Source organism: Mercenaria mercenaria, chromosome 5 (genome assembly GCF_021730395.1).
Source record: "Mercenaria mercenaria strain notata chromosome 5, MADL_Memer_1, whole genome shotgun sequence".
NCBI lineage: Eukaryota > Metazoa > Mollusca > Bivalvia > Venerida > Veneridae > Mercenaria > Mercenaria mercenaria.
In genome coordinates this window covers 20,269,023-20,289,853 of record NC_069365.1, presented here as the reverse complement: position 1 = coordinate 20,289,853, position 20,831 = coordinate 20,269,023, and the positions used below count along the sequence as shown (strand labels likewise).

At 37.9% G+C, this 20,831-nt stretch overlaps 1 protein-coding gene across 1 annotated transcript; it reads right to left on the bottom strand.

The window, feature by feature from the left end:
- Window positions 1–240: 240 nt before the first annotated feature.
- LOC123556585 (STAGA complex 65 subunit gamma-like) lies at window positions 241–20,800 on the bottom strand. Its single transcript, XM_045347412.2, has 9 exons — window positions 20,317–20,800; window positions 9,131–9,260; window positions 7,678–7,799; window positions 6,724–6,833; window positions 5,392–5,513; window positions 3,475–3,665; window positions 1,922–2,010; window positions 1,095–1,200; window positions 241–442 (listed from the first exon to the last, which is right to left on the bottom strand). Exons 1-9 carry the CDS (start codon window positions 20,469–20,471, stop codon window positions 277–279), a joined length of 1,191 nt encoding a protein of 396 aa, XP_045203347.2. The 5' UTR covers window positions 20,472–20,800; the 3' UTR covers window positions 241–276.
- Window positions 20,801–20,831: the final 31 nt, after the last annotated feature.

The following is a 20,831-nucleotide window of genomic DNA, read 5'->3' as shown; positions in this document are numbered from 1 at the left end:
ATGACCTAGTTTTTGACCCAATATCGAACTCATCCAAGATTTTATTGAGAGTAACATTCTGATCAAATTTCATTAAGATTGGGCCAAAATTGTGACCTCAAGTGTCAACAGTCAAACTGTTGATGACGGACGGACAGACGACGACAGAGACACAGGGCAATCACAAAAGCTCACCTTGAGCACTTTGTGCTCAGGTTAGCTAAAAATCTGACAAGTTAAAAATTACTCCTTAAAGAATCTAGAGGTTTAAGTAATAGCATGATATAGTTTTAGAACCTACTTTTTCTTAGCTTTACTAGGAAGTGAAGTTGGTGACATAATATCTGCAACTGTTATAGATGGAGGATCATGTATACTGTCGTCTGCATCACTCGATGATACAGAGTGAGGTTCATCCTTGATGGCTGTACCACTCTCGTCAAAATTATCCAAGTTTACCACTCTGAAATGGAAGCTAGTGTTTATGAAATTCTAAAATAAAAGCGTTGGATCAAAAATATAACCAACACCCAGGCCACTTGCATCCATCTATTTTACTTTTGACTGAAACATACATTACACAAAGATTTTCTGTACAGACCGTGATTAAAAGGACTGATGAAACATCAGAACTTCTCTCAATTACAAGGATTAAAGCCTGCTACCCTCTGAGTTATGAATAATTCTAACACTTTTAAGATTTTCTTTTATATAACCAAAGAAGGATTTTACCGTGTATTGTCTTGTCGATTAAAAAAAAACATGTTTTGCAAAATGACCTACTTTTGGCTATTCCAGTTTACTCTGTCCATTTACACCTAAAACAGGATTCCAGATAAGTATCCCTTCCTGGTGTGATTAAAACATGTTAGAATGTTAACATGTTTTTTTCGTTCTGATGCGGCCAAATCAGGCCTTGGTCTTCGTGATAAGATTACTACGCATCTGAACGCAAAACTGTATTTTATTTGCCAACAAAGCATGCAAAAGTTAAATCTATTTCCAAAGTAAGACAACTGGCATTAACATGTCTACTCAAAGTCTCTGTGCTAAAATATAATGTGTAAATATAATAATATTATGTGGAAGGTATCAGCATTTCAATATTATCTTACTTTGGATCTCCGTGTTCCGCTTTAACATGTGACCATTTGGACTCCACCTCTGTTGTCAGACCACTAGCAGACTCGTGTTCCACTGTAATCTCAAACCCTCCAAGATCTGAAACATGTACATTTGTATTGCAGCTGGTTCCATATGCCACATATGCCAATTTCAAAAGACAGATGGAACACACTACAGCCCTCCTGTTTAGCTCAATAGGGAGAGCACAGATCTACTGATCAAGTGGTTGTGAGTTTGATCCTAAGCAAAGTGACCATTTGATAAAAAACATTGTGTCTGAAATCATTAGTCCTCCACCTCTGATTCATGTGGGAAAGTTGGCAGTTACCTGCAGAGAACAGGTTTACCGAATCCAGGAACACTGAAAATGGTGTTAAACCAAACACTAACAAATGAACACACTACAGATACAGCTGTCTAATGACAGACATTATTTCATATCTTTCATGTAACTAGTGACAAGCACAATTCATTCATTCTTCATATGGAAAGGTAATAATGGCATGAGGAAACAGCTCGAGTTACCAAGGATTTCAAGTGATCCAGACATTGAAAATATCAGGACACCTGCTGGTCTGGACCATATAAACTGTTTCAGTGGGTCCGGGTGCTTGAGCTATTGATGCTCACTCGAGTGTTGCTACACTGTAGCTTAAAAGCGATAATAGACTCTTTCCACTCGATCAGACATTACAGAATAACTGTGCTGTTGGAAAACCAGTAAGTAAAGTATGAGAAAGCTGGTAAATATACTATAAGTGATTTTAAAATCTAGTCTTAAATCAGGAAAAGTAACAATCTGCAGACAGTTACATACCATTTAAGTTGAGGAGTTGCTCTGCGTTATTCACTTCATCTATTTCATCTAGTTCTGGAAAGTGTATCTCTGACGGTTCTTCTTTAATTCTGGAGAAAAAAAACTTTCAATTTTAATACACAGGCAAGGATTCTAATCTAACTTTAGACTGTATGTAAACAATGCTTTGTAGTTGTTTCTTTACCGCATTTTCCAAATTTCACACCTACAGGTAACAGGGTTAGAATTAGTCCAACTGATATTACTGTATTACGTCCAAAGCAGCCAGGTCTGAAAACTGGTGTAATCATTTGTGATTCCCAGTCGAACATAATTTGTAAGCTAAAAAGAAACAAGTAAAACCTTGTAATTTCCTGTAGGTACCAGTAATATATTTTTCTTGTGCACAGATGTGCTTTTAACTTATTCTCCATAAAATCTGTAGAAATAAAGCTATTAATTATATGCATGAACTTACAGCATTTATCACAGTGTGAAGTTGTAGTCGATTTGTCCATAGAAGTTTATCCGGGATGTTCATAAATGAAAAGATATATATCTCTTAACGGAAATGTTTTGTGTATTCAGAATTTGTCAGTAAATAGTATGGTAGTTCCTTATAGAATACAAATCTAATTGCCCAAATGCACTAAGAATTTGCCTAAGACAATAAGCATTCCAATAACTGCTCTCCAGCACTTGCATGCCATGCTGAATGAAATGCACCTACAGTGATGTAATTAGGATGTGACGTCTCCACTGGCGAAAAACAAAATTGATGATATTGGTTAGTGGGTGACTTTCTTTGGGTACTCTGAAATGCTCATGATGTGTCATATCAAGTTTTGCACAAATCCATGTACAAGTAAATATTTACAATCTTGAATGATTTTCTTTCCACAATTAAATCATCAATGTGTTAACTATCACCTGGGTAGAAGATAGAAATATCATTGCTCCAGCTAACACGTCTGGAAGATTGAAGTACCTCGATTAAGCCAATTCTGTTTACCATTGCTTGTGACTTTGTGAATGGACTGTCAGGGAAACAGCTAATTAAAAATCATAGACTAAGCCTAGGTTAGAATCAATTACACTGACAAGAACTGGAATTCCTTAACCATTAAGGCCTGTAAACCTCAACACTGCAGATATTATTGATAACATCATATCCGAATAGCCATAATGGCTGACCAAATTCTCCAATGCATGAAGAGTTTTTGATGTTCCTGTTAAAAGTCAGCACATCTTGCAACCACATGTCAATAAAAAGATCACACAGTAGAACATGCATACCTGTATTAAGCAGCAACTTACATTAAGCAGCTAGTCAACTTAATTCCCAAACTGACTTTTTATTCTAATACTTAAGCAGTCACCTACTTTAAGCAGCCACATTGTGTCATGCCCTTGACTGGCTGCATAATTCAGGTCTGACTGTATTTAATTGTAAAAGAAGGGAAGAGTAACCTGATAACTGAGAGGGTACCTGGAGGTTTCTGTTGTAAGACTGGATTTTTACCTGATAACTGAGAGTGTATCAGGAGGTTTCTGTTGTAAGACTGGCTCTTTACCTGATAACTGAGAGTGTATCTGGAGGTTTCTGTTGTAAGATTGGCTCTTTCAGTTTCTCATATTCTGCATCGAGCTGCTGACATTGCTCCTCCATATTTTTGTGGTAGTTAATCACACGTTTGTGATAGAAATCATGAAGACATGTTACACTACCAACCTTCATCTCCTGAAATACTTGTTCTACTATATCCTGAAATAATATGTTGCAACAATAATTAAAGTTACAACTATTAAAAATTATTTTTTCTGTATCAATGAAAGCAGTACTTATCTCTTATATTGGTTTGCATTCATTATTTAAGGTAAATTTTTACCTGTTCTCACTTCAAATAGAGCAATCAATGCGATTTTGTATTCTAACATGCCTCAAATTGATTTCCAGTTAAACAAAGAAGAAAATCAAACGCAATATATCCCGAGATAAACAACAGTTGACGCACGGACCGGTAAGAGAGCATTATGACGTCAATTTTGACGTCATGTAGCCGCCTGACGTCCGATACATTACTCCTCGCGTAAATGAATTCCACCATAATATTTATTGAAATATATCAACGTGCATGTCAGAATGAAAACAATCAAGGCCTTCTTGTGATTTATCGTCTAATTTACCACGGTTCATCGTTCAGATGCTTCAGTATTTAACCACTCAGGCTAACGCCCTCGTGGTTCAATTCCTACTCATCTGAACTCTGAACCGTGGTAAATTAGACGATAAACAACGCGAAGGCCTTGATTATTTGTTAATTAAATTTAAATAATGTACGCATTATTCTTTTAATGCAGTATTTATAACTATAAAGAAACTAGTCATTGTCACTACTGTGCTTATTCTAAAGCTATCACTAAATATGATTAATACTCCTGAATACCACCTTGTCAGAGGTAAGTAGAAATTTTGTACATGGGCACACAACTCTGCAGTGCCTCAAGTAACCCTTAATTTACTGTATGAAGTTTCATCTTAATCCCTTTAAAAGTATACATGAGCCGTGCCATGAAAAAACCAACATAGTGGCTTTGCGACCAGCATGGATCCAGACCAGCCTGCGCATCTGCGCAGTCTGGTCAGGATCCATGCTGTTCGCTTTCAAAGCCTAATGGAATTAGAGAAACTAACAGCGAACAGCATGGATCCTGACCAGACTGCGCGGATGCACAGGCTGGTCTGGATCCATGCTGGTCACAAACCCACTATGTTGGTTTTCCCATGGCGCGGCTCATTAATAAGAATCTACATAGTTCTAAATTTTCCTTGTAGGTTGAACAATTAAGCATTTAGCAAATTTTACATTACTTTTTTTTACTAACCTCAAAAACTTTTATAACTTACCATAAAATCATGACAACTGCATCACATAAGAAATAAGTAATTGACAGGGGTAGGATTTACCTTGACAAAAAAAGTATTAGGCCCAAGTTTGATTCACACTGGCACATTAGTAACAGATATGATCATGATATGGTTGCTGTTGTGTCTGACTATAGTGATAAGTTGTATTAAATCAATCAATGCATCAGCATTTGATCCCAGAGTGTGATCTTGGAGCTAGGGACCTGGATCTTGTGTATTAAATAGCATCATGTCTCATGAACATTCATAATAAGTTATTTCAAAATCACTTGAGGGAAAATCAGAGTTACTGACTAGACACGAAATGCTGAACAAACTAAGAGTAACACTGACAGACATATACTGTGACATCTATGTGCCACACTTGAGGGCATACTAAAACAGTTGCTACATACAGGGTATATATATGTGCATCACCTCTTGATGCTTGTGTTAAGTTTATCCACGATCTGTGAGACATGATACAAACACATCTCTGAGCTGACTTTAAATATATAATGTTTCTTAATCATTATTTGTGTTTTCAGTATGTTGTATACTGTAAAGCAATAGAAGATTTTACCGGGAATCCTGTTGGTTCATGCCCGGCAAGATTGTCTGCTGCTGCACGGAGATGTCGAGTAAACTGCATGAAATACTCTCCTGTAAGGTCCGTCATCGTCTCCAGTATTGATTCAGCACAACCTGCAAGTTTTTACCTAGGTTAGTAACAAAATAACAGCCAGATATATCTACATGATTGATTCAGACTGGCAGCATGCACATATACCTTTCTTATCAATTAATAGATTGAAAAATATGTTTTTGACTGACTCTGTCATTAGGCAATCTTACTCAGTAGTTTAGATACAGTGAACATACTGAAATGTGTAGTAAATAGTTACAAAGTGGCTAATACTGCTTGCGGAAACTTTACTGCAACATTCAAACTTTTTATACACCTGTTTGAAAAACGGGACGTATTATGGGAATGCCCCTGGCGGGCGGGTGGGCAGCGTCCACAGACTTTGTTCGGAGCATAATCTTCTTCATTCATGGAGGGATTTTGATGAAACTTGGCACAGTTGTTCACCATTATGAGACGGAGTGTCAAGCGCAAGAACCAGGTCCCTAGGTCTAAGGTCAAGGGCACACTTAGAGGTCAAAGGATGCAAGAATGAAAACTTTGTCCAGAGCATTTCTTCTTCATGCATGGAGGGATTTTGATATAACTTGGCACAAATGTTCACCACCATGAGACGGAGTGTCATGCGCAAGAACCAGGTCCCTAGGTCTAAGGTCAAGGTCACACTTAAATGCCAAAGGTCAGATACAAGAATGACTTTGTCCGAAGCATTTCTTCTTCATGCATGGAGGGATTTTGATGTAACTTGGCACAATTGTACACCATCATGAGACGAAGTGTCATGCGCAGGTCCCTGCTTTAGAATTACTTCCCTTTGTTATTACTATAAACAGCTTAGATTGTAACTTTTTCATTACTAGTCGTATGGGAAAAATCGAGACCACTCTTCTGTAGTACAACATGCATGTTACATCCAATTTTGAGATGTATTTTGACCAATCTCTACCTGGTAAGGATTTTTGTGTGGACTTCCTTAGTTGTTACTATAAATAACTTATATTGTAACTTTTTTATAACTGACCGTAGGGAAAAACCAAGACCACTTTTCTGTGGTACAACATAGATGTTACTTTCAAATTTTAGGTGTATTTTAAGGTATCTCTACCTGGATTTAGAAAAACAAAATAATTACTAAACAACCACAAAATTAAAATTCCATTTGCAAACAGAGGTGCTAGAGTAAAGAAATTTGCTGTGACGGGCGTATATTGTGACATTCTGGCACTCTTGTTAAGTCTTAAACATGACCATGAAAAATAAATAATGTACTGTCAAATCCAGAATGAGCTAAAATGGCTGCTACAGATCGCCGCAGTAAATGTCTGCATGCTACATCATCTATTTGAGGTAATGGCTCACTCTTTCCAAGGACAAAGTCACTGAAATAGATAACACTTGTCAAAACTTTTCCATTCAAAATAACTGTGTATACTTTTTCTACATATAAATACCAGTAACACAACTGGAACAAATAAAGATAACTATCATTAAGTACATATATCATATATGACTTTTTGAACATCTAATGCTTATATTTAGCCAATAGTCAATATTATAAAAATATGTATCTATATTTAGCGAATAGTCAAAATTACAATATCTAGTGTAACCCTTGAGAAGCAATACATTTTTCTTAAAATCCATGTAACAAATAACATACAATGTCTTATAAACTGATATGCCATTCCTGATACATTATTGCACTAAATACTCACATGTTACTGCCATATTATATAAAATGTCTGTCTATATTGTGATCCATTGTTATTACATGTTTAATTATATTCTGAATCTACCAAACATATTTTGACAAATGAACCGCTCCATGAGAAAACCAACATAATGGCTTTGCGACCAGCATGGATCCAGACCAGCCTGCGCATCCACGCAGTCTGGTCAGGATCCATGCTGTTCACTTTTAAAGCCTATTGGAATTGGTGAAACTGTTAGCGAACAGCATGGATCCTGACCAGACTGCGCGGATGCGCAGGCTAGTCTGGATCCATGCTGGTCGCAAAGCTACTATGTTTATTTTCCCATGGCACGGCTCAAATACTAAAGTGTAACAAAAGTGACAATTATTAAGCAATAAAATCTGTCAAAACATCCTTTGGAAGCATAGAACGCAACCAAGCAACACAACAGCAGACTCAGTTTGATTGAGTCCGCTCATGAGAAAAGTTTTATTTGAACAACCACAGTTCATTAGAATAAACAGAATACCTTTCCATATCTTTGTACATAAATGGAACTGGATGCTCTAATTTTTGTTTCACTGTTGGAGGACCATTGTACTCTGGTATTGGTGGAGCATCAGGATAGGTTGTGTCAAAGTCTATTATCTTCTATAAAATTAGCCGTACATAAAGTGAAAATTTCAAAAACATATGTGCATAACTGGAAAAATAATTGCTATAACTGGAAATCAACAAGAGCTGTCACTAATGGTGACAAATGCCCCCGCAGCGCCTTGACCTTTGACCTGGTGAACTTGACCATTGACATGGTGACCCCAAGGTCAATAGCGGTCGTGTACTCAATAAGTACTATTAGCTTATGAAGTTTGAAGGTCCTGGGTGCAGTGGTTCGCGAGTAAAGTGCCTTCATGCAAAAAGTTAACATTGGCCCCTGTGACCTTGACCTTTGACCTGGTGACCCCAAAGTTAGTAGGGGTCATGCACTCAATAAGAACTATCAGCATGTGAAGTTTGAAGGTACTGGGTGCAGTGGTTCACGAGTAAAGTGCCTTCATGCAAAAATTTAACGTTGGCCCCTGTGACCTTGACCTTTGACCTGGTGACCCCAAAGTCAGTAGGGGTCGTGTATTTAATGAGTACTATCAGCACATGAAGTTTGAAGGTCCTGGGTGCAGTGGTTTGTGAGTAAAGTGCCTTCATGCAAAAAGTTAACGTTGGCACCTATGACCTTGACCTTTGACCTGCTGACCCCAAAGTCAGTAGGGGATGTGTACTCAATGAGTACTATCAGCAAGTGAAGTTTGAAGGTCCTGGGTGCAGTGGTTTGTGAGTAAAGTGCCTTCATGCAAAAAGTTAACGTTGGCCCCTGTGACCTTGACCTTTGACCTGGTGACCCCAAAGTCAGTAGGGGATGTGTACTCAATGAGTACTATCAGCATGTGAAGTTTGAAGGTCCTGGGTGCAGTGGTTCGCGAGTAAAGTGCCTTCATGCAAAAAGTTAACGTTGTGACCAACGAATGAACGAATGGACAGTTGAAAACTAATATGCCTCCCTTCGGGGGCATAGAAAGTTAAATCTTTTTGACTTATATCTGTAATCTATTCAGTAACCCTTACCCTGCTAAATTTCTAAAACGGACTGTTCTATCGTTCAATTTGGGCAATACTATTTATTATTCAAAGGGGTGTTTTCTGAAAAACTACTGACTGAATAGCGAACAGTGCAGACCATGGTCAGACTGCATGGATGTGCAGGCTGATCTTGGTCTGCACTGCACTGGTCGCAAAGGCAGAATCACTTGCCGCCAGCGGGCTAAGGGTTAAGTATACTGTTTTGACATGCTTGGAGTGAAAAATACCTAGCAAGGTAGGTTTTATTATTCTAAATATCTGGTACTGATCTAACAACTACTTCAAGCAAAATTGATGATAAACTCATTTCTCTCCAGTAATGAAACTGTTGACAAAACAGAACTTACATCTTGCTGTAGTTGTTGCTGATGTTGCAACAGATTGTTTTTTAGAGAACGTAAGCGTCTAGCATGCTGTAACAACTGTATTGTATGTAGAACAATCGGATCTATCTGAAACTTTTCTGCCTGTAATGGTCTGAAATAAAGAAACATCAGTCAAAACTACAGCTAATGATGAAAGTAAATGATTAACTAGAAGATGCTTTTGTAGAAAAGCGCATGTCTCCCCCAATGCATAGTCGTATAGGCAAGAAGTCAATAGGGGACAGGAGCGAAAGTCAGAGTCACTGATGGTTGGCTGCAACAGGGATCATCTACTTGACATGTCCAATCATCCCACTAAGTTTCAACATTCTGGGCCCAGTGATTCTCAGGTTTTGAATTGGAAACGTTTTTCCATGTTCAGGCCCCTGTGACCTTGACCTTTGATTGAATGACCCCAAAATCAGTAGGGGTCATCTACTCTGCATGTGCAATCATCCTATTAAGTTTCAACATTCTGGGTCAAGTGGTTCTCAAGTTATTGATTAGAAAGTGTTTTCTATGTTAAGGCCCCTGTGACCTTGACCTTAGCTCAAGAGACCCCAAAAACGATGAGGGTCATCTACTCTTTAAGTCCTATCATCCAATGAAGTTTGAAGGTTCTGGGTCAAATGGTTCTCAAGTTATTGATCGGAAACCGTTTTCCATGTTCTGGTCCCAGTGACCTGGACTTTTGATCAAGTGACCCAAAAAGCAATAAGGGTCACCTACACTACATGTTTAATCATCCTATGAAGCTTCAACATTCTGGGTAAAGTGGTTCTGAAGTTATTGATCAGAAGCAGTTTTCATTTTCAGGCCCCTGTGACCTTGACCTTTGATCTAGTAACCACAAAAATATTAGGGGTCATCTTCTCTGTAAGCCATATCACCCTATAAAGTTTGAAGTCTGTAGGTCATATGGTTCTCCAGTTATTGCTCAAAAATAAAGTGTGACGGACGGATGACCCCTGTGACCTTGACCTTTGATGGAGTGACCCCAAAAACAATAGGTGTCATCTACTCTGTAAGTCTTATCATCCTATGAAATTTGAAGGTTCTAGGTCAAATGGTTCTCAAGTTACTAACTGGAAATGGAGTTCCATGTTCTGGCCCCTGTGACCTTAACCTTCAATAGAGTAATCCCAAAATCAATAGGGGTCATCTACTCTGCCTGTCCAATCATCCTATGAAGTTTCAACATTCTGGGTCAAGTGGTTCTCAAGTTATTGATCGGAAATGGTTTTCAATGTCCAGGCCCCTGTGACCTTGACCTTTAACAGAGTGACCCCAAAATCAATAGGGGTCATCTACTCCATATACCCTGCCATCTTATGAAGTTTGAATGTTGAAATGGATTTCCATGTTCTGCCTGCTGTGACCTAGACCTTTAATATAGTAACAGGTCAACTACTCTCCATGTCCAATCATCCTATGAAGTTTCAACATTCTGGGTCAAGTGGTTCGGAAATGGTTTTCCATGTTCAGGCCCCTGTGACCTTGACCTTTAACAGAGTGAACCCAAAATCAATAGGGGTCATCTATTCTGCATGTCCAATCATCCTATGAAGTTTCAACATTATGGGTCAAGTGGTTCTCAAGTTATTGATCGGAAATGGTTTTCCATGTTCAGGCACCTGTGACCTTGACCTTCGATGGAGTGACCCCAAAAATAATAGGGGTCGTGCACTCCATAAGCCCTGCCATCCTATGAAGTTTAAAGGTTCTAAGTCTAATGGTTCGGAAATGAAGTGTGACGGACGGACGGACTAACAAATAGGTACTTAGGTGGCTAAACATTATGCACATAAAAATAATTATGTGGCTACAATTTTTAGGTGGCTAAACCCACCATGTATCAGTGGCTCCCACTGTCCATATCTCTTAAGTAGCCCAAAAGTCCATCAAAGAAGATATTTTATGTGGCTGTTCAAATGTAGCTAAGGTAAAGGTTAGTAGATAATGCAGGTTTGCACTCAATGAAATGCTGTCTTGCTATTGTCACTTTCATTATGTGGCTGTCTGTCCAACCTTCTGAGGCCAGCTAAGCCTCAGAATATTTGGACAGATAGCCACATAATGATCTTTATGGACACTTTGGATGTCCATCCAGATGGAAACATTAACGCCATATCTTATGTGGCTTAATTCTTAATGTGCAGGTGTTACACCCCTCACCCCCATACCACTTATACAGTTTGTATATGGCTCTTACGTGGCTAGCCACCTAAGAGATTTTAGCCACATTAATACCCAAAATACATATTCATAGCCACTTCTATTTATAAACACAGACAGACGGACAGGGCAAAAACAATATGTCTCCCTCTATGGAGAAGGGGGAGGAGGAGACATAATACCCTAGATGCCACTTTAATGCAAGGAAAGTAAAGTATTGTGACCATAACCTTTATGACGTTCAAGTGTGACTTTGACATTAGACCTAGTGACCTAGGTTGTATGTTCTGCATGTCATCTTACTTAGACAACAAGTAATGCTAGTTTTATGAAAATCAGTTAAGAAGATCTGGAAAGGATGTAAAATTTAAGTTATTTAATTTTTTGACCTCCAAGTGTACCTGACCTTGACCTCCGTCCTGGGTCAGAAGTGATTCTTGTCATATTATGATGGTGTGACATTAACAAGTACTTATTTGAAAATCATTGAACAGTTTCAGAAATCTGCCTCCAGAAAGGAATTACATTTGGACAGACCGACACACATGGCTCCAGAATCATGAAAATTGCTCCTATTTACTTTGTTTCTGGGATTATAATTACCAGCTTAGTGTTAAAAACAAATGTTCTGCAACAAACATTTTTTGTCAAGACTCTTACCAATTTTAATTCTTTTCGCAAGTATCATTCTGTTGTTTAAATAAATAAGAGCATCTCTCTACAAAGATTTTTAGTACATAATACTCTGTCATTCAATGGTTGTAGATGCAGATGGAAATATCTGTGTTGAGGATAACTGTTTTGACAGTAACACAGTTCTGTCAAGTTACTGTCAAAACAGTTACCCCTGGAGCTCAGCTGGATGGAAAATATGGAGTGGAGTCTTGGAGTGGAGTCTGGAGTTAGATCTTGGAGTGAGATCTTGGAGTCTAATTTTGGAGTGAGATTTTGGAGTCAAATTAAATATGGTTTTTCATTCAAAGTTTGAAAAGTTATTAAGATTAAAAGCAGTGGTATTATTGGTGAAATTTCACAACATGAAATGCAATAATGATTAATGTATGTTGCTATTGCTGTTGCAAACAATAATAAGAATGGTGATTGTTGGTATGAAGAATCAAGTTTAAAACGCGAGACTGGTAGTTATACTTTTGATTATGGGAAAGATGATGATTTATTTTATATAATTATGTTTACAAAAAAAAATATTGACTGTTGTTTGTGTCTTTAGGATGTAAATGTATATTAACAATTACGTTACCATCATCATTATCGTCATCATTGATATCCTGAAAACCAATATATCACCTTTGACAAACAAAATCATCGAACACTATTAAGAAAAAGATTTATCTAAATTTCAATCATCACCATTATCATTAACAACAATACAAAAACCTCCATCACTATAGTCATCATCAACAACAATAACAGCAACAAACCAGTATCTTCCGACCAAAACTGTTTTCATCTTGTTCATCAGCAAAACATCAGTAAAACTAACGATGATAGTAATAATGTAATAACAGATGATTATGATTATGATGATGATGACAGTGGTGAATTTGATGATGATGTTAATGATGATTATGATGGTAATGATAACAATGATTATGTGGTGTTGTTGTTGTTTGTGATGAATATGTTGGTGCCGGTGGTGAAGATGATAATGTTCATGATGATGGTGGTGATGATAGCGTTTGTAATATGATGATAATTGTCATTATGGTTGTGATGATAGTAGTGATGATGATGATAGTAGTGGTGGTGGTGATAAAGTTGTAGATGATGACGATTGTTGTGATGGTTTTGATGATAGTGGTGATGATGATAATGATGATGATGATGATGATTTTAATTAAAATAATGTTATTCAAGTTTCTGTGACACTTCAATGAAGGATTACACAATGAACAAAGTTTTAAGGCACACACTAAAGAAATAATTTGCAGGTGTAACAACAAAATATGCGGGAAATGACAAACAACTGACCTTAAAACCTTCTAATGGTCCTTTTTCCACAGCAAGAGCAAATTTTATTTATTATTGCTATTTTTCCTGATCAGAAGACATGGTAATTAGATCAGTGATGAGTACCATAGCATGAAGCAGTGGAATAATGTCATGACTTGCACTGATAAGCCCAGTGTGTTCCATGTATAATTTAAACAAGGTTAATGTTTTCACGCCTCCAAATTGGCAAGATGGGTCTTTTTAGGTTGAGAAATTTATATCTGATATTAAATAATTAGAAAAATTAAAAAGTTCCAATCATGAGCTTTCCAGTTCAATACTGCTTAAAAGATCATGAGGATTTTTCTGATGCTGATGTAAGTGATGATGACGATTTAAAAAATAAAACCTAATATACAGATATTACATTTAGTTGAAGTATCACTTCATAACAAATGTTTCAATTACACTTTCATCATCACAAACATCAGTAACAATAATGCACCTATCAATGTTTTCCCCCGGGTGAGGGGGGAGGAGGGGAGGGCGCAAGCATACACAGGACTTAAGACTGAAGGCTTTTCCCGACAGGTGGGAATTTGACAGACAGAATGGTGCCGAGTCCGGAGAAATAGACTTTGGCCGACTTTTAGATTCCAGGGGGTGGAAATTTGACATCGCTGAAATGATAGGGGAGACAACTACGATCGCATGAAAGACGACACCCTTACAGAAGCAAGCCTCTGTGGCGTACATGCTGCGTATTTGCTGTGTATATGCCGCAAACACAGTAGTACTCCAGAGGAGTACATTTTATATACACCGCATGCCGCGTACTATTATGACGAGTACACAGCATGTACGCAGGAGGTCACTAGTACACTTCAAGTACGCAGCAAAGACTCTGAAAATTTAAGGAGTACACTGCATGTACGCAGGAGAGACTTGTACAAGAAAATAGTACACTGCATGTACACCGCAGATACTTTGAAATTTGTGCAGTACACTTCATATACGCGGGAAAGACTTGAACAATTTCTTTTGGCATTTATACTTAGTTTTTTTTTATAAGTTAAAGTCTGAAGTAAACTTCATATATGCGGGAGGGACTTGTTCATTTTCTTTTGGTGTTTATACTTTGAATTTTTTTAGGTAAAAGTCTGAAGTACACTTCATGCAGGAAGGATTTGTACATGATTTCTGAGCTGCACCTTTCATGCAGTGTAAAAATATATTCTTTTTCATTTTGAATTAATCCTGGAGCTTTCTAACTTGGATAATTGAAAAGCCTTATTTGAACTTCGTTGCATTACATTTTGTAATATATGAAATAATTATGTTTTATAAAGGCTTTAATGCTCATTATGTTAACTCATTAAGGCCTCACCAAATTAAAAAGTTGTTCATCGGATTTGCCGGATTTGTATTTTCAGAACGTTTTTGGCTAATTGTGCTCGCCCCATTGGAAAAAATCAATACAAAATTTTTTTGTGCGATACTTTTTACGGATGTAAAAGTGTATAAATGCTTATATAATTCCAGTCCTTGATTGTTCTCAAATGGATTTTAATCAAAATAAATACATACTACGCACACATCGTCTATAATAAATCATAACACTTATATTTAGTTGCATTAAAGTTGTTTCCCCTTGATGCAGTTACGCCATTTTCTTCAAATGTTTACCAAATTACATGCTACAAAAATTGATTTATTTCATTGAAAAGTTGATGAAGAAAAGCATACTAATTTATTTGATAACATCAATCTACATTATTTTGGTAAGGGTAAATACTTATTGATGCATGTCACTTATCTTTTTTCTGTTTTTTTCTGTCCAAATGATCAGCATTTGCATACGAAAGTTGGTGGGGTAAGGAATTTACATTATCACAGCAGTTTCGCCACAAGAGTACACAGCATGTATGCAGCAGGAGTACACAGCATGTACGCCGCAGGACTCGGGCCAGGAGTACACAGCATGTACGCCACAGGAGTACACAGCATGTACGCCGCAGGAGTACACAGCATGTACGCCGCAGGGGTAGTACACCGCAGGCTCATTTGCATGTGAAAAGTGTATGTGCCGCGTACATGCTGCATACTATTTCCCGCATACTAAATTCCTCCAGCGTACATCCTGTGTACTATATAGTCCACAGCATGTACGCAGCAAGTAGTACGCGGCAGAGCTCATTTGCATGTCAAAAGTGTACTACAAACGTACTATCGGTGTATGTGCGGTGTATATCCTGTGTACTATTTAAAGCCCTTGATTTCAGTACACATCATGTACGCATCATATACGCTGTATGTACACAGCAAGAGTACGCAGCAGGCCTTTTTCTTCTGTAAGGGCAGCGATCCGATTCTTTAAAGAAACAAAAATGGCAGAATTGCAGACAGACTATTTTCCTTCTTTTATATTCTTAGGCCCGATACCAATTTATGTCTTATGGTTTTATATTTTGTCATGTATTTTCGCTATGTTACGAGTTCAGGCCCTATTTCATACATACTAACCTAGTGAACATGTCAAATGATGGTTTTTCTTCAGATTAGAGTTCTTTCACGGGTTAGGCAGAACTAAATAGATTATTAGATTCTTATCCCTCTAAGAGTTCCCCACCCCCTAAATTTGATTTTAAGAAGGAAGGCTAGGGGTCCGGTAAGCGGACCTCTAGACTCCAGGGCCGGGCCAAAGGGGCACATGCCCCCCCCCCCCCCCCCCCAGTTGGCTGAGAAGTGGCCTATACTCATCAAAGATGCACCCTACTATTTTGGCAAAGGAATAATATTTTCTAAAAATTTAGACCCAGAAACGCACCACAGGTCACAATTTCATACCTGTACTTAAACAAGAGCTGTCCATAAGACAGCCAAGCTCGACTATTCGAAATATTGTCCCAGAAGCAGGAAAATATTACCCAAATAACCCCGAAGGCACATGTGAAGTTTCAATTCAATATCTGCATTAGTTTTGGAGATGGTAACTTGCATGTAAAACTTTAACCAGAATTTTCTAAGTCCAAAAGGGGGCATAATTTGCTCAAAATACATGTCAGAGTTATGGGATTTGACCCAGGTAGGTTGGTAATTGATCTAGAAAAAGAAAAAATAAGTTTCAAATCTATATGCCTTTTAGAAATAGCTGAATGTACTTGCACACAAAACTTTAACCAGAATTTTCTAAGTCCAACAGGGGGCATAATTTGGCCAAAATGAAGGTCAGAGTTATGGGATTTGCTGCTATCAACTAGTTTTATAACCCCTAAGGCACATGTGAAGTTTCAATTCAATATCTGCATTAGTTTTGGAGATAGTAACTTGCATGTAAAACTTTAACCAGAATTTTCTAAGTCCAAAAGGGGGCATAATTTGCTCAAAATACATGTCAGAGTTATGGGACTTGACCCAGTGAGGTTGGTAATTGACCTAGAAAAAGAAAAAATAAGTTTCAAAGCTATATGCCTTTAATTGATGGCTGTATGAACTTGCATGCAAAAACTTAACCAAGGTGTGACGCCGACGCCGACGCCAGGGTGAGTAGAATAGCTAGACTATTCTTCGAATAGTCGAGCTAAAAATGTCCAGGGGAGAGACCCCTGACCCCCCTATCATAAATGAGGGGAGTAACCCCTCCATTACCTCAAAATGCACCAGAGGCCACCATTTCATGCCTGTATTTCAAAAATTTCCAGTGGGGTGGGGGAGAGCCCCCTGACCCAGGCTCGGATTCAGGGCTGGGCCGAGGGGGCTCGTGCCCCCCCCCCCCCCCCCCCCCCCCCCCCAAAGTTGGCTGAGAAGTGACCTATACTTATCAAAGATGCACCCAACTATTTTGGCAAAGGAATAATATTCTCTCAAAATTTAGATCCAGAAATGCAGCAGAGGCCACCATTTCATACCTATATTTCAAAATTTTCCAGGGCCCCCTGACCCCCACTCCCATCAAGAGGGGAGTTACTCCTACATTACCTAAACATTTAGAACTAAAAATGAACCAGAGCTCACCATTTCATACCTGTATTTCAAAAATTTCCAAGGGGAGAGACCCCTGACCCCGCTAAAATGAAGGGAGTACTCAGTAAATGCCCCTGAGGCCACCATTTCATACCTGTATTTCAAAAATTTCCAGGGGGAGACATCCCTGACCCCCTAACATGTGCAGAAGTCCCCGCTCCCGTACCTACCCGCTCTCGGCGCTATGCGCCTCGGCAGTGGCATCTTCCTTCTAGACTGGTGCCCCCCCCCCCCCCAGTCAAATATTTCTGGATCCGGGCCTGTGACCCCCCCGATAATGAGGGAAGTGCCCCACCAGTAAATGCATCAGAGGCCACAATTTCATACCTGTGTTTAAAAAATTTCCAGGGGAGACCCTTGACCTCCCTATAATGAGGGGAGTAACCCCTCCATTACCTCAAAATGCACCAGAGGCCACCATTTCATGCCTGTATTTCAAAAATTTCCAGGGGGAGAGCCCCCTGACCCTCCTATAATTAGGGGAGTGCCCCACCAGTAAATGCACCAGAGGCCACCATTTCATACCTGTATTCAAAAAAATTCTTTGTTCTAGACTGGTGTCCCCCACCACACCAGTCAAATATTTCTGGGTCCGGTAATCAATATACATGTAATATTATCATGTAGTACCAGTGCCTCGGTTAAAATTTGAGAAGCCAGAAAAAAGTGAAAAGTAGGCATATCACACTGATGAAAAATTCAGTTATAAAAGTTAAAAAGTATATTTATATCATTAGGAATATGTCAGAATATCATTTGCCTCATGACATCATTGAGGCAAGGTGAGACAGAAATCCTAGCAGTCATATTGATAGCCTTGCCACCAGGCCCGGATCCAGGGCTGAGTGCCCCCTCTCCCCCTCCCAAGTTGGCTGAGAATTGACCTATACTCATCAAAGTTGCATCCAATTATTTATTATTAGATTATCTATTATCAAATTTAAACCCAAAAACGCCTCCTAAGAAGCCACTATTTCATACCGATATTTCAAAATTTTCCAGGAGAATAGTCTCCTGACCCCACTAATAGGAGTGGGGATCCCCCTCCCATACCCCAAAATTTAGACCAAAAAATGCACCATATGTCACCATTTTGTATCTGTATCCCAAAAATTAGTATTACATTAGTATCAAGGTATTGATTTTTATCGAAGTTCACACAAACAATATAATATTATAATCCATACATGCCATAATTTTTCAGAACGTTTCCGGGATTCTGAGTTAAAATTTCCGGGATTTTACCTTTTGTCCGGGACATACATCGTGACATTGGTATTCGTCTGTTTCATGCAAAAATATCGTAATATTACATGTAGTTTTGCGAGATAAACATTGTTCACTCTCTTACAATGTTTTAATTTGCTGCAAATGTCGTCTAGCTTTCCAAGGGAGGTAAATACATGTACGGGTAATACACATCTATAGTTCGGCACGTGAATTTATTGCATTCCTGAGGTGAACAGAATTAGGAGACTTACTATATACGAAGAATCAACCCGGTCATCGTGATTTAGATTCTAGCTAATTTCGTATCATTCTAAAGCTTAAACATTTATCTAATAATTAAATTGAATCCTTAAAGGAATAAAATATATCTTGTAAATAAAATCACCAATATAAAATATTTGGAGTTGGGTCAATTTCCATGGGTCGGTCGGCAAAGGCATTCAATATTTTAATTTAGAATATGTGTAACAATCGATCTTGATCTTAAATTATTACAACCTTTTGAAATAATTATCGTTTAATTGACCGTTTTCAATAATCTTTTCCATAAAGGCTACATGTAGCTTTACCGCCAACGTGCTTAAAACAAAGAGATTTACGACTATTGTTCCTAATTTAAGTACCATAAAACAGTTATTAATTGCATAATCCTGTCAGTTCTTAATCAGGGTCATCATAATAACTGACTGTAACTTAATCAGTGTCATCAAAAGATTGTCGCATGATCAAAGCGGACTTAATCAACACGTGTCCCGCTCGAGGGCATGAAACTGATTAGGAAATCAATAAACAATGTGACACCGGAAACTTTTTATTGTGTAAAATTCAACAACTTATAGACAAAAAAACAAGTTTTTTGGGGGATTATTTTTATTTGTTCCTGTATTTTTATTTTTCCAGGACATTTCAAGACTGTCCGGGACACCGGGACAAGTATGTAATTTCCGGGACAATCCGGGACGTATCACATGTATGTATAATCAATGTACAAATTGTTCCTTGTTAATAACAGCATGAGGGTCATCGGCATGGGGATTGCAAAATAATTTTTTTGCCATGATGTACGTTCTTAATGTTTTAAAAAATAAAGGCAATAGTTATATTATTTAAAGGCTGGATGGCCTTTTTTCAAAACAATTTTAGTATAACCCACTTTAAATCATAATTAGCAACTTGACCTAGTCATTCATCAAAGTACTCTGGTAATTAAAGTTTATATATTGGGTCAAATCAATACATGAAGATCATAGACAATGAATGTGGATTGCACCACAGGCACTAGCTGGTCTAGTGTAATGTCTTTTTTTAAAAATCCCATTTTTTCACACAAATGTACCGTTTATACGTTAATCAAATGAAAAAGAAATTAATGACCAAACATTCGGTCACATTATAAATCATATATCCTGCATGATCGCACTTTCGAAACATTTAAAGGTTTCCCCAAATACTAGACTGACCCCATTAATTACTTTGAAATAGTATACACAGAATAAGTCTCTACGGATGAAATGTTTCAATTATCTATTCCCATTAGCAGACGTGTCCCTGGTTTTATCACTTTGTTTAGCAAGCTGATATTGTTGGGGCTAACTGAAACTTTTCGTTTGTAGAGATCGGCTTTTAAACGTGCAGGCTATGCGTAAGTGACCATCACAGCTAAAATATTGGAAGCCAGCTGCTCGAGTTGCAATTGTATTCAGGTTGAATTTATTTATTTTAACTAAACAATTATATAGCGAGTATATATTTATAAATAGTTATCATATGAATTATTTATATCTTACTCATTAGTAGGTGGGTAATGCCTGCTGGATGGCTGATGAAGTCTTGGTCCCTCTATCTCCATTGGTCGCAGTTTTGTCATCTGCTCACGTTCAATAGCTGCAGTTGCTGGATCATTATCTTGTACTACAGGAATCTCACCCCAATGACTAGTCATCTTGCTTTCTAATGATAAACGTCATAAAAAGTCATAATTTCCAGTGGGTTCGTTTCCAGTGTCAACTGATCAATAGATATTGTTTTTTACACTACAAATGCAATAAGCGTCCATTGATTAGGATGAACTTGAGAGAATTAAAATGTAGTTGTGAATAAAACAAACAATTAACTGTGCTTGGTATAGGCTTATAGCTTAAATAACCATAATTTGGAATCTGTGTCAGGCTTTCGATGTCAATGTTAGTAAACAGATTCTTTGTATTTTAGCAATAAGATGAAAAATTAATTGGTCCGCACAGACGCTTGTTTCACCGGTGGAACAGGTGCTCGTCGGTCCGTTAAACAACCATTAATATTA